This window comes from Monodon monoceros, unplaced genomic scaffold (genome assembly GCF_005190385.1).
Source record: "Monodon monoceros isolate NGI ecotype Baffin Bay Population unplaced genomic scaffold, NGI_Narwhal_1 Super_Scaffold_1, whole genome shotgun sequence".
NCBI classification, from domain to species: Eukaryota; Metazoa; Chordata; class Mammalia; order Artiodactyla; family Monodontidae; genus Monodon; species Monodon monoceros.
Genome location: NW_021703765.1, coordinates 52250459 through 52265989, shown reverse-complemented (window position 1 = coordinate 52265989; position 15531 = coordinate 52250459). Strand labels below are relative to the sequence as shown.

Below are 15531 nucleotides of genomic sequence, written 5' to 3'. Positions count from 1 at the left end.
ATAAATAGTAAAGCCTGTGATGAAATCCTTGAAATTAACTTGCCTTTTTTTTTTTTAAGGAAACATCCCTGCTTTTCTACTCTTCACTGCTAAAGGAAATTGATTCCTTCCTTAATAATAATGTTCGTGTTATTTTCTCTTTTTTTTTCTGGACAGAGGTTCTAAAAGACTATATCAAGCCAGAGGGGGAATGTTTGGAATTGTTTGCGCGAAATTTACAGCCAGGTTGGACTAGTTGGGGCAATGAAGTTCTCAAATTTCAACATGTGGATTATTTTGTTGCCCTGGAGTCTAAAAGTTGACTATGTTCTTAAAATTGTGTTTTTCTTCAGTTTTTCCTCACTCCTTCTCTGTTCATTCTAATAGATTTTTCCTTTTATTACCAACCAGTATGCTTAGAGATGTAAACAGGACTTGGTTTTTCAGCAAAATGATTAGAAGTGACTAGCTGTCATATAATTTTGAGATGAATTTTACTTCAGTTGCACTAGTATTTCACATTATTCTGGGCTCTACAAATAAAGAGGTAAGCAGTTAGAACGATGGCAAGACTTTGTTACTGAAAAAGTTCAGAAAGCATGCACTATGGACCTGAAGTCACAATTCTATATATGGGTGTGTTTTGTTTGGCCCATATGGTGTTGTAAAAAAAATTGGAGCCATCATTCTAAAAAATCAGGAAATTTCACATAATAAGTCCATATTTCTGCCTTGCTTTAAACGTCAGAAACTCTGGCTACACTGCAGCCTGTGTTCTTTCCTGGCATCAGTCTGTGGGACCCAGTGGTGGCAGCTTATTTGGGAAGGACCATGTACTCTCCAGTTTACCACAGTAACCCTTGTCCCATGCCACTCACTTATATTGTCTTCCTGACCCCTGTACAACCTGAATTTAGAACATCTAGTATACTGCTACATTCTGGAAAATGTATTCAAAGACCTGCTAAGTACTGCATCATTGTACTGAGTTCATGAAACATTTTTTGGAGGGTTTTAAATTTCATTCAGGGTCACTTTTCAATTACTTTTTAGTTTTGCTTGTTTTTCTAGAAGAAAAATAAATTCTTAATAATGTCAGAAAGTAAACACTGCTTGGACTTAATTGATACTTATAGAACATTCCATCCAAAAGCAGCAGAATACACATTCTTCTCAAGTGCACATGGAACATTCTCCAGGATAGATCACATGCTGGGCCACAAAGCAAACCTTGGTAAATTTAAGAAAATTGAAATCATATTAAGCATCCTTTCCAACCACACTGCTATGAGATTAGAAATCAATTACAAGGAAAAAACTGTAAAAAACACAAACATGGGACTTCCCTGGTGGTGCAGTGGTTAAGAATCCACCTGCCAATGCAGAGGACATGGGTTCAAGCCCTGGTCCGGGAAGATCCCACATGCTGTGGAGCAACTAAGCCCATGTGCCACAACTACTAAGCCTGCATTCTAGAGCTCATGAGCCACAACTACTGAGTCTGTGTGCCACAACTACTGAAGCCTGATCACCTAGAGCCAGTGCTCCGCAACAAGAGAAGCCACCACAATGAGAAGCCTGTGCACTGCAATGAAGAGTAGCCCCTGCTCACTGCAACTAGAGAAAGCCTGCATGAAGCAATGAAGACCCAACACAGCCAAAAATAAATAAATAAGTAAATATTTGAAAAAGAAAAACCCCACAAACATGTGGAGGTTGAACAATGTTACTAAACAACCAATGGATCACCTAAGAAAGAGGAAATAAAAAAATACTTAGAGACAAATGAAAACAAAAACATGATAATACAAAACCTTTGGGATACAGCAAAAGCAATTCTAAGAGGGAAGTTTATGCCAATACAGTCTTACCTCAGGAAACGAAAAATCTCAACTAAACATAACCTTACACCTAAAGCAACTAGAGAGAAAAGAACAAACAAAACCCAAAGTTAATAGAAGGAAAGAAATCATAAAGATCACAGAGCAGAAATAAATAGAGATGAACAAAACAATAGAAAAGATAAGTGAAACTAAAATCTTGTTCTTTGAAAGGATAAACAAAATTGATAAACCTTTAGATTCATCAAGAAAAAAGGGAAAGGGCTCAAATCAATAAAATTAGAAGTGAAAAAGGAGAAGTTACAACTGACACCACAGAAATACAAAGGAATCATAAGAGAGTACTACAAGCAACTATATGCCAATGAAATGGACAACCTGGAAGAAATGCCCAAATTCTTAGAAAGGTACAATCTTTCAAGACTAAACCATGAAGAACAGACCAATCACAGACCAATATGAACAGACCAATCACAAGTACTGAAATTGAAACTGTGATTAAAAAACTTCCGACAAAAGTGCAGGACCAGATGAATTCTATCTATCACAGGTGAATTCTGTCAAACACTTAGAAAAGAGTTAACACTTATCCTTCTGAAACTATTCCAAAAAATTACAGAGGCAGGAAAACTCCCAAACTCATTCTGTGAGGCCACCATCACCCTGATACCAAAACAAGACAAAGATACTACAAAAAAAGAGAAAATTACAGGTCAACATCATTGATGAACATAAATACAAAAATCCTCAACAAAATACTGGCATACCTAATCCAACAATACGTTAAAGGGTTCATACACCATGGTCAAGTGGGATTTATCCTAGGGATGCAAGGATTTTTCAATATCCTCAAATCAATTAGTGTGGTACACCACATCAACAAACTGCAGAATAAAAACCATGCGATCATCTCACAATAGATGCAGAAAAAGCTTTCAACAAAATTCAACACCCATTTATGATAAAAACTCTCCAGAAAATGGGCATAGAGGGAACCTACCTCAACATAATACAGGCCATATATGACAAACCCACAGCTAACATCATCCTTAGTGGTGATAAGCTGGCCGCATTTCCTCTAAGATCAGTGAGATCAGGCTGACAGAATTTCCTCTAAGATCAGGAACAAGACAAGGATGTTCACTGTCACCACTTGTATTCAACATAGTTTTGGAAGTTCTAGCCATGGCAATTAGAGAAGAAAAAAACCCAAAAAACCAAAGAAATCCAGATTGGAAAAGAAGTGAAACTGTCACTGTTTACAGAAAATCCTAAAGATGCTACCAGAAAACTACTAGAGTTCCTCAATGAATTTGGTAAGGTTGCAGGATACAAAATTAATACACAGAAATCTGTTGCATCTCTATACACTAACAATGAAAGATTGGAAAGAGAAATTAAGGAAACAATCCCATTTGCCATTGCATCAAAATAATAAAATACCTAGGAGACAAAAGGCCTGTACTCTGAAAATTGTAAGATGCTGATGAAAGAAATGGAATATGATACAAACAGATGGAAAGATATACTGTGTTCTTGGATTGGAAAAATCAGTGTTGTCAAAATGGCTATACTACCCAAGGCAACTACAGATTCATTGCAATCCTTATCAAATTACCAATGGAATTTTTCATGGAACTAGAACAAAAATTTTAAAATTTGTATGGAAACACAAAAGACCCCTAATAGCCAAAGTAATGCTGAGAAAGAAAAATGGGGCTGGAGGAACCAGGCTCCCTGACTTCAAACTATACTACAAAGCTGCAGTAATCAAAACAGTATGGTGCTGGCACAAAAACAGAAATATAGATTAATGGAACAAGATAGAATGCCTAGAAATAAACCCATGCACCTATGGTCAATTGATCTATGATGAAGATGGAAAGAATATACGATGGAGAAAAGACAGTCTCTTCAATAACTGGTGCTGGGAAAACAGCTACATGTAAAAGAATGAAATTAGAACATTCTCTAACACTATACACAAAAATAAAATGGATTAAAGGCCTAAATGTAAGACTAGATACTATAAAACTCTTAGAGGAAAACATAGGTGGAACACTCTGACATAAATTATAGAAATATCTTTTTGTATCCACCTCCTAGAGTAATGAAAATAAAAACAAAAATACACAAATGGGGCCTAATTAAACTTAAAAGCTTTTTCACAGCAAAGGAAATCATAAACGAAATGAAAAGACAACCCACAGAAAGGGAGAATATATTTGCAAACGAAGTGACCGACAAGGGATTAATCTCCAGAATATACAAATAGCTCATGCAGCTCAATATCAAAAAAACAAAAACAACCCAATCAAAAAATTGGCAGAAGATCTAAATAGACATTTCTCCAAAGAAGACATACAGACGGCCAAAAAAACATGAAAAGATGCCCAACTTTGCTAATTATTAGAGAAACGCAAATAAAAGCTACAATGAGGTATCACCTCACACTGGTCAGAATGGCCATCATCAAAAAGTCTACAAACAATAAATGCTGGAGAGGGTGTGGAGAAAGGGGAACCCTCCTATGCTGTTGGTGGGAATGTAAATTGGTACAACCACTATGGAGGACAGTGTGGAAGTTTCCTTAAAAAACTAAAAAAATTAATAGAACTACCATATGATCTAGCAATCCCACTCCTGGGCATATATCTGGAGAAAACCATAATTCAAAAAGATACATGCACCCCAGTGTTCATTGCAGCACTGTTTACAATAGCCAAGACATGGAAGCAGCCTAAATGTCCATTGACAGAGGAATGGATAAAGAAGATGTGGTAAGTATATACAGTGCAATGTTCCTCAGCCATAAAAAAGAATGAGATAATGCCATTTGCAGCAACATGGATGGACCTAGAGATTATCATACTAAGTGAAGTAAATTGGACAGAGAAAGAGAATGATATCACTTATATGTGGACTCTAAAAAGATGATACAAATGAACTTATATACAAAACAGAAAGACTCATTGTTTTCAAAAACAAATTTATGGTTACCAAAGGAGAAAGGTGGGGGGAGGGATAAATTAGGAATTTGGGATTAAGAGATACACACTATATAAAATAGATAATCAACAAAGACCTACTCTCTAGCACAGGGGACTATACTCAGTGTTCTGTAATAATCTATATGCAAAAAGAATCTGAAAAAGAATGGATATATGTACATATATAACTGAACCACTTTGCTATACACCTGAAACTAATACAACATTGTAAATCAACTATACCCCAATATAAAATAAAAATTAAATTAGAAAATAAAAATTAAAAGAAAGTAACTACTGCTCATGATTGTGAAAAAAATTTTAAATATTATTTCCAGATTTTCTACAAATAAATATTTGTTTACTAAGTAAAATATTTTTACTGAAATGGTTCTTTGAAAAGCATGCTGATTTATTATATATAAGCTTTAAAATTTTTTTGAGGTATACTTTTCACATAATAAAATTCTCCAATTATCAGTGTCGAATTCAATGAGTTTTGAAAGCATACATATATATCTACCACCATAATTATGATATAGAACATTTCCTTCATCCCCCAAAATTGATATGTCCTTTTGCAGTCTATCCCATCCTCCCACCCTTGGCCCTTGGCAAATGATTTGTTTTGTAGCATTAGTTTTGCTTTCTTAGAATTTCATATAAATGGAATCATAGAATATGTAATCTATTGTGTTTGGCCTTTCACTTAGAGTTTTGAGAAAAGAGTTTATAGATTTTCTACAAATATTTATCTACTAAGTAAAATGTTACATTGAAATGATTATCTGTCAAGTTTGCCAATTTATTTACTGATTTTGCCAAATAAAATTGTTATTTTTGAAGTTTGTTCATTCTTTGAGTATGTGAATATCAGAGGCTTAACTTTGAACCTTGCTTTAGTTGCTGCCTTTGCTCTATCCTCGCTGTAGGCTCTATCTACCTTGTCCTGTTCTAGTTATCCAAATTCTATGGCTCAAACTCACTCTTACCAGAAAACTGTAGGCCCCCAAATCTTACCTTTTCAGGCTTGGTACTCTAGAGACATATATTTAGCGAATTTGTGTTTTCAGCTTCAGTGAGACTTGGATTTTGTACTGATTGTGTTTCAGAGGAGGATTATAATCACCTTCAATGGCTTTCCCTTCCTTGAAGATGCTGCTCAATTTACCTCATTTGACATATCATGTACCGTTGGCTTACCACATGCTGGGAAGCACCACAGCATTGTTGGCATGGTTTTCTGGTTACCAGAGTTCTTTTACTTCAATTATATCACTTTATTCTCAAAGCAGTCTTACGAAGTTGTAGTTATAATGAGAGAACACGTGCATAGAGGTGAACTGACATGGCTAATAAGTGAACCAAGACTTGAATTCTATTCTGTTTCCTAAATTAAGACACTTTATGTTGTACCATGTTTGCTAATGAACCTGAGATCTTAATTGGCTCATCAGCTGCTAATCAGAGGATCCACTGTTTGGCCTGAAGCAAATTTAGAGTGGTTCATATGTAGTCATCCAAACATGCCTTTCTCAGTCTGTGATGTCATCAGTCTTGGATTATTAACACAGTATTTTTTGTTAGAGATTTTAGTGACATTAGTTGAACTGATATCCTGAGTGCAACTCAGAATCAGATAGCCTGCTAAACCCTTGGACATAAGCTGTTAGCACATTTACCATGCAATTGTATTTACCTCAATCAGATTAGCCATTTTAAATTTACATTTTTAAGGAAGCCCTTCTGCAAGATACAGACTTGGACTTGAAGGTGGTGGTTCAAATTGTTAGATTAAGTAACATAAGTACAGGTGCAAATTATTTAATGCACCATGGTTATCTGCTATCAGGGTATAGACAACCCAAAACTCCACTGAGGGTCTTAATTAAATTCATGGCTCTATTTTTTAAAACTTTATTGACTTTTGGCTGCGTTGGGTCTTGTTTCTGCACGCGGGTTTTCTCTCTAGTTGCCACGAGCGGGGACTGCTCTTCGTTGCGGTGCGCGGGCTTCTCATTGTGGTGGCTTCTCTTTGTTGCGGAGCATAGGCTCTAGGCATGTGGGCTTCAGTCGTTGTGGCACACGGGCTAGGTAGTTGTGGCTTGGGGGCTCTAGAGCGCAGGCTTAGTAGTTGTGCCTCACGGGCTTAGTTGCTCTGTGGCATGTGGGATCTTCCTGGACCAGGGCTCGAACCCGTGTCCCCTGCATTGGCAGGCAGATTCCTAGCCACTGTGCCACCAGGGAAGTCCAAATTCATGGCTCTATTGACCAGTCTGCTCCAGCTTGAAAGCAAGTCAATACCAGAATACCATGATAATTACATTAAATATTTTCCTCTAAATATTCCTAGGAGTTAACCTAGGTTTTCTAGGGCTTCTGTGAACTTGAGTGAACTTGTTGGACTTTTTCAGTATCAGTCCAAATTCTTGGGACTATATAAAAACAAATTGATCTCTAGGAGTGGAGACCATGAGAAAAATTTTTTTTCGTCAACTTTTTCTGATTAGACTTTGTACTAATTATCAGATAACTGTGACATAACAATGGGATAACTTTGGATGACTAAGGCAAATGAATGGTCATTTGCAGTGTTAAAATCATTTTTGGTCAATATCTTTAAGGAAAAACATATGGTACTTAGCTTGATTTTTAGCTGCTTCTCCCAACATTCCCATATATGCTTTAAATGTTAGTCTTACTGGATATTTGCTATTACCTGAATTTAGGACTCTGCTTTTGCTCATGGACCTTCCTCTGTCAGGAAAAAAACTAGGCTTTGGGATCAGCTGGATCTATATATTGAGTCGTAATATTAGGCTTCTGAGTGAATTTGAATAATTATATAAACTATGTTTTCCTGTTTTGTTTCCTTTTTTGAGGTTAAGAGGCCTAATCTTTGGACCTTGTAGGATTATTATGAGGATGAGGTGAAATAACATATGTGAAGTGCCTAGCGTAGGGCCTGGTACCTAAAAGGTATTCAATATATATGCTTATTTCTCTTTATTCACAGTCTTCCTGGCAGCACCTCTTATTTTATTTATTTATTTATTTTAGCACCTCTTATTTTGTGATCCACCTTTTTCTGTCTCCTAAAGGAAAGCCTTTATTCTTTCTTTTAGAGCCACTTTTCACATACATGGATTATCTAGCTAGGTTTTTCCTCACATTTATCAGGAAATCAGAAAGTGGTTTATTCTGTAGGTGGCTCCCTTTTTTTTTTTTTTTTTTAAAAAATAGATTTTTCATCTCAGGAGATTATGGGGGGTAGGAAAATTTTTTTTTTTTTTTTTTTTCGGTATGTGGGCCTCTTACTGTTGTGGCCTCTCCCGTTGTGGAGCCAGGCTCTGGACGCGCAGGCTCAGCGGCCATGGCTCATGTGCCCAGCCGCTCCACGGCATGTGGGATCTTCCCGGACCGGGGCACGAACCCGTGTTCCCTGTATCGGCAGGCGGACTCTCAACCACTGCGCCACCAGGGAAGCCCAGGACAATTTTTAATTTATGTTTCTCTTATCAGCATATCTAGAACTGCCAATATTTGATGAATGAATGAATGGACTCTTGGCCTTCAGGTATCTTTGAATTCAATGGAATAGACAAGACTCCTGCAAGAAACCATGAGAGCTTAATAAACCACAGTATACAGTAAACACTAAGCTGGGGAACAGATGGAAAGTGATGCAGAAGTTTAGAGAAGCACATCACTTCGAGATCACTGAGCAATGTGAGAAATGGAGAACAGGAACCACATGCTGGTTAAATTTTGGTTTATTTTCTAACTCTAGGTAGTGGCTGTAATGATGTTACTAGACAGTAGGCAGCTAAAATGTGCAAGTTCAGAAGAGTTACAAAGGAAGCATTTTGTTCTTTGTAGATTGTAAGCTTTAAAAATTCTTTTTATAGAAATATAGAAGATAGTGCACACAATTTATTTTTTAACTGGAGGCTAAATTAACAGGATTAAAAAAATATGCTTCTCTGCATTTTCTACCTCTTGAATGAAAATGTTATTTGGGAATCTTTTCTACAGTTGTCTAGGAGGCTTACTTTTAACATTTTTACAGCTGTATTGAGGTATAATGATATAAATTGCACATTTTATAACATACAGTTTTATGAGCTTTGACTTATGTGTACACTTGTGAATCCACCATCAGAAACAAGATAAACACAGTCATCATCTCCTAAGATTTTCTCATGGCCCCTTATAATCCACCTTCCTTAACCACCCTTCCCCATCCTATCCCCAGGCAATCACTGATCTGTTTTCTGCATCATAGAGTTGTGTGCATTTTCTAGAATTGTACATAGATGAAATCATACAGCAGGTACTCTTATTTATTTTTACCTAGCTTCCTTCACTCAGCATCATTATTTTGAGATTCTTCCATTTTTTTGTGTGTATCGATAATTCATTCCTTTTTATTACTGAGTTGTATTCAGTTGTATGGACATACCACGTATTACCTCTTCATGTACTAGTTTTCTATTGCTGCCATAACAAATTACCACAATCATAATGGCTTGAAACAACACCTATTATTAGCTTATAGTTTTGTAGTTCAGAAGTCTGAGCAGTCTCAGCTGGGTTCACTGCTCAGGATCTCAGAAGGCCAAAAACAAGGTGTTGGCCGGGCTCAGCTCTTATCTGGAAGCTGTAGAGGAAAATCCATTTTCTTTCTTTCTTTCTTTTTTTTTTTTTTTAACTTTTGGCCACTCCGTGTGGTTTGCAGTGAAAGCACTGAATCCTAACTACTAGACCACCAGGGAACTCCTGGGAAGGATCCATTTTCAAGGTCGTTCAGTTTGATAGCAGAATTCAGTTCTGTTTCTTTGCTGGCTGTTGGCTAGGAGTCAAATCAACTGCTTGAGGCTGCTCTCTGGTCCTTGCCCATGATTCCCTCCATCTTCAAGGTCACAGTAGCACATTGAGTGCTTCTTACCCTTTGACTCTCTCTGATTTTGCCTTGTGCTGCCATCTAGAGACAATTCTCTGTTTTTAAAGGGCTTTTGTGATTAGATTGGACCCACCTGGATAATCTCCCTTTTGTCATATAGTGTAACATAATCATGGGAGTGATAGTTCATCATGTCACAGGTTCCCACCAAACTCAAAGTGGAGGTTATACAAGTCACTGGGAGTCATTCTTAGAATTTTGCCTAATATGACCCAACCTCTGGCCCACAAAGATCCATGCCTGTCCCACAAGTGAAATACATTCAACCTATCCTAAGGTTCGAAATAGTATCATTCCATCATATAAATTCTACTGGCTTAAAAGTCCCAAATCTCATCATCTAAATCTAAATCAGGTTAGAACAGGCTCTGGTGTAATCCATTAAGTACAGCTCCTGGGCAAAATTCCCTTCAACTGCCTCCAACATTCCCACAGTAGTTGGATGGGCATAGCATAAGAGTTATAGCTATTCCAGTTGAAAAATAGGGGAGGATGGAAAAAAATAACAATTTTCCTTGTCCAAAGCAGTTAAAAAATCCAGCCAGGTAAACTCCAGGCAGAGTTCTTTGATTAAAGCTTCAAGGCCTGGCAATAATGGGTGGTTCCGAGCTCTGCACTTTGGGTTCTTGGCTCCATCCTCTGAGCTCTGATTCTGCTCTCTAGGCTTTTGTTTTCATCTTTTGATTCATTCTTTTCTTTCTTTTTTAAAAAAGTTGAAGTATAGTTGATGTACAGTAATATTATATGTTACGGGTGTACAACACAGTGATTCACAATTTTTAAAGGTTACATTTATAGTTATAAAATATTGGCTATATTCCCCATGTTGTACAATAGATCCTTGTAGCTTATTTTATACCTAATAGTTTGAATCATCCTTTTCTATAAAAGGTAGCATGTGTTTACAGCTGAATTATTTTATCAGCCTCCTCCTGTCAGTAGAATTTGGGGGACTTGACAGCCTTTTTTTTTCACTTTATACTCTCTCACGTTCAGTCCACACTGGTATTATGTCTGCTGATATAAAATTCTCAAAAACCTATGGATCTTGTTTGGAATTCACTCCCATCAGACAAGAGCCAAATCCACAAATCTTTTAAAGATCTCTGTGTTTTGGCTGAGGGGCAGTGCTCTTAAACTATCTCAAGGCCCTCTTGATTGACTGAGAAAATCTGTTAGGAACACGCTTAATCACTTGGAAGGATCTTTTGTGTGGCTGAATACTCTGACCTTTTGATCTTTCCAGGGTTTCAGCAAAGAGTTGTATGGTTACATGCCCAGCCTGAGCCTGTTCTTAATGCCATGATTTCAGAAGCAATCTCTTACTTTTAGCATCTCTTTCCATCTGGATAGGCCGAGAATTTCCCAAATCAGCAAGTCCTGACTCCTTAGCAGTTCTTTCCTCAATTTATCTCCCCTTATATTTTACTATAAGCAGCAAGAAGAAAACAGGGAACACCTTCAGCCCTTGGCTTGGAATCTCCTAAGTATTCAAGTTCATCACTTTTGAATTTTCCTTTCTCCTATATAACTGCAGGATATAATTTTGCTAAGTGTTCTGTCTCTACAAGACAAAGATTTCCTTTCTTCTAGTTTCCAAATGCATGTTCCTCTGAGTTCCATTCAGTTCTTTCTGGGTCCTCACCAGCAGTATCTTTAAAGTCCATATTTCTACTAACAGTCTGTTCAAGATTTCCACCATGCTCCTCAAAATCTTCCAGTCTCTCTCTGCCCATTGCCCAATTTCAAAGTCACATTTTAGGTGTTTATCATCATGACACCCCACTTCCAGGTACCAAAATATGTATCAGTTTTCTATTGTTGTGTAACAAATTACCATATAGTAGTTTAAAACAACACTATTTATTATTATTATTATTAATTTCACAAATCTGTAGGTAAGAATTCCAGGCAGGCTAAACTGGATTCTTTGCATAGAGTCTCAGGAGGCCAAAGCAAGGAATTGTTGGTCAATCTGGGCTCTTATCTGGGGGCTCTAGGGAATAGACTGCTTCCAAGCTCATTCAGATTGTTGACAAAATTCAGTTCCATGTGGTTGTAGGACTGAGGTCTCTGTTTCCTTGCTGGCTGATAGCAGAGGTGGCTCTCAGCTCCTAGAGGCTGTACCCCCTCCATCTTCAGAGCCAGCAACAGTGTGTCAAATCCTTCCTGTGTTTCCAGTCTCACTGACTTCACCTTCTGCCATCAGCCAGAGAAAACACTCAGCTTTTGAAGGGTTTTGTGATTAATTAGTTCACCTAGATAATCTCCATTTTGCCACATAAGGTAACATAATCATATTCATAGGTTCAGCTCATAATCAGAGAAGAAGAGAGTATATTAGGATGTGGGTTATTGGGGGTCATTCTTAGAATTTTCCTACTATAATTCTTCTGTCGATGGACATTTGTGTTGTTTTTAGTCTGGGGCTATTATAAATAAAGTTTATATGAACATTCCTGTGTGAGTTTTTGTATAGAGGTAAAGGTCAATGTTCATTTTTTCCCAAATGTATAACCAGTTATTTACAGCACTAATTGCTGATAAATTTTTCTTTTCCACTATTGAGTTGCCTTGGCATCTTTGTTGAAAACAATTGACAAAGATATATGTGTCTATTTCTGGATTCTCAGTTTTGTTCCATTGAATTATGTCTTCATTTATGTCAGTTCCACACTATCATGATTACTGTAGGCTTGAAATCAAGTAAGATCAGTTCACAACCTTTATTCTTTCTTACTTTTGGTCATCACTTAAGAGATATTATCTTTGTATGTAAATTTCCATTTAAAAATTAGTGAAATCAAACAGTTAAGAATGTTTGGCCATTTATATTTCTTTCATGGATCATCAGTAGTTCCTTCTGATTATCCATTTTTCTGATGAGGCATTCATATTTTAAAATTAATTTTTCTAAGGTTTGTATTATAGAAATTTCAAATACATGCAAAATAGAGACAATGATATAATGAATCTTTGTGTATCCATCATCCAACTTCAGTAATTATCAACCTATGGCCAGTTTTGATTAATTCATACCCCTGCCCACTCCTACCTGGATTGTTAAAAAGAACATCTCAGACATCATATTATTCCTTCTGTGGTGTCCTCATTTTACACATGAACCAAGTGAGATTCAGAGAGTTTAAATGATTTGGCCAAGGTCACATGGCTAGTAAGTGGCAAAACTGGGACCTGAACCCCAGTCTGTTTCACTCCAAAATCAATCAATCTTTCCTCTCTCCCTCCCTCCCTCCCTCTCTCTCTCTCTCTTTCTTTCTTTCTTTCTTCTTTCTATTTTTAAACCACTTCATTGAGGTATGAATGACATGTACAAAGCTGTACATATTTAATGAATACAACTTGATGAGTTTGGGGATAAGCATATACCCATAAAACCATCACTAATATCAAGGCCATAAACATGTCCATCACCTTCCCAAAATTTTCTCCCACTTCTATTATTGTTATTATTTTGTGTGTGCCTTGTGTGTGTATTAAGAACACCTAAGATCTACCTACTTAGCAGATTTTAAGTATACAGTACAGTATTGTTAGCTCTAGGCAATATGCTGTATAGCAAATCTCAAGAACTTACTTATCTTGCACAACTGAAATTTTGTGCCCTTTGACCATCACCTTCCCATTTCCCCCTCCCTTTTCTGGTAATTGCCAGTCTACTCTCTGCTTCTATGAGTTTGATTATTTTAGATTTCACATATAAGTAAGATAATACAGTATTTATCTTTCTGTCTGGCTTATTTCACCTAGCATGATGTTGTTTTGGCTACTCTAGGTACTTTGAATTACTGTATAAATTTTAGAATCAGGATAACAGTTTCTAGAAAAATACCTACTGGGTTTTGGTTGGAGATAAGTTGAAGCTATTAATCAATCTGGAGACACTTGCCAATATTTCTTTGTGCAGGTGGGGCCCTTCCCCCACCTTCTGCAGCGCCCCTGCATTCTTGGGCACGGTTGAGAAAGCTGAAATTATGCTTCCATGTGGCTCCCTCACTCCTTCACATCCCACATCCTGGACACCATTAGGCGTGCTGCCAAGGTGCCTCACATGTCCTCTTCTCACCTCCATACTTCTGCCTGCCATTAATTCTTCTACCCCAGGAAAGGAAAATGGAAAGGGAAAATGGGAAAAGATGGGAAGATGGCAAAGGAAGGGGATCTGGGAAAGGAAGGTAACAAGACTGAAATTTCTGAAACCAAGTAAAGAAAATGCTTAAACAAGCAGTTGGTTAATCAACTGCATCAATGATGCATATGTTTGGAATAAAATGAATGCGCACCAGATTGGTCATTTTAACACAGGTGATTTTAATGGAGTAGCAGTATAAAAGTCTAACTGGAGTGAATTAAAGAGATAACAGAGGGGAGGAAGATGGTGAGAATTAATATAAATCATTCTGTTAAGGAATTTTGTTATATAGAATGAGCAGAAAAATGGGAAGTAACTGGAAGCAGCTTTTAATTTAAATGTCTTACTATTTCATTACAAAATATTTCATTGTCGTTCCCAGGACTTACAGGAATGAGTATTTCTTCCAGCTGGGTTTAGGTCATCTGGGGGTAGTATAATCTTGTCCAGTAGAGTGCTATACTTTTTTTTTTAACTAACTTAAAAAAAATTTTTTTTCTATTTATTTATTATTATTATTATTTTTGGCGGCGTGGCATGTGGGATCCCAGTTCCCCGACCAGGAATCAAATCCGTGCTCCCTGCATTGGGAGTGTGGCGACTCAACCACTGGACTGCCAGGGAAGTCCCTAGAGTGCTATACTTGAAAGAATCAGCACTTACATTTTCACAGAGAATATAGGAAGAACTGTGTTAAGAATCAGAAGAACTGGACTGAAGCTGACACAACTTGTTATTGATCCTGGTAAAATCTACTGACATCTCTGGCCTCACCAGCTCACCTCATGTAGTGGTTTTGAGTATCAAAATGAGACTATGTATGTGAAGATATACTGTCTACTTAAACAATAATTTGTTTTTTGTTGTATCCTTAGTGCCTAGAACAGTGGTGTCACCTAGTAGGTCTTCAATAAATATTTGTTGAACAAATAAATGAATATATTTTATTGTACATTGTACATTAAAGTGAATAAAGCACTATTGCATATTAAATGATTAATGGAAATTAACACAAATCTCTTAATTTCAAGTGAGATACTCTTGCCATTACTAAAAATTGCATTGCTAAATTTACTTTGCGAGAAAGGCAATGTACCATTGCTATTATTATCTTCATAAGAGTGAATTGGTCAATGTAAGTGTTTCACTAAATAGTCTGAATATTTTCTCAATGTATTCACTAAATATTTTCCAGATATGGAAAAGTTGATGCTTTTATTGATTAAAAAGAACCATTCCATATATTGTGCATTTTTCCCTTATATTTCCTTGAGATAGACCAGCTTAGGTGTTATTATATGGACTATGTAGTTGAGAAGATTAGAATTTGGAGAAGTTAAGTCATTGACCATAGCTTATGGAGCTAACAAGTAATGAAGCCTGAAATACAGACTTTCAATCCTTTGATTACTTCACTTTCAGCGACATCATCAAACTTCTCTTGAAAGGAAGGGGGCATCTAATGGTAGAAGTGAAAGGAGATGCACTAAACATTTTAGGGACGAATTTGCTTTGAAACGACACAACTGAGATTATCTTAGCCTAAAACAGAAGTAACCTATTTCAACATGAACAAGTATGAATGCCATTTTGTCCTTCTAAGTA

At 36.8% G+C, this 15531-nt stretch overlaps 1 protein-coding gene across 14 annotated transcripts in view; it reads left to right on the top strand.

Annotated features, from left to right (window-relative positions):
• Positions 1-15531, top strand: part of METTL4 (methyltransferase like 4) — a 526668-nt gene that overhangs the window by 27197 nt on the left and 483940 nt on the right. For 3 of the 14 annotated variants that reach the window (XM_029220606.1, XM_029220614.1, XM_029220623.1), the window contains exon 9: positions 157-342. The exons of 8 other annotated variants lie outside the window; for them this stretch is intronic. In XM_029220606.1, the coding sequence (XP_029076439.1) occupies positions 157-302 (146 nt within the window). In that variant the 3' untranslated portion in view covers positions 303-342. Of the gene's footprint in view, positions 1-59; positions 1200-15531 lie in introns of those variants that run through there. 3 more of the 14 variants (XR_003793160.1, XM_029220629.1, XM_029220637.1) reach the window with 3 other exon arrangements.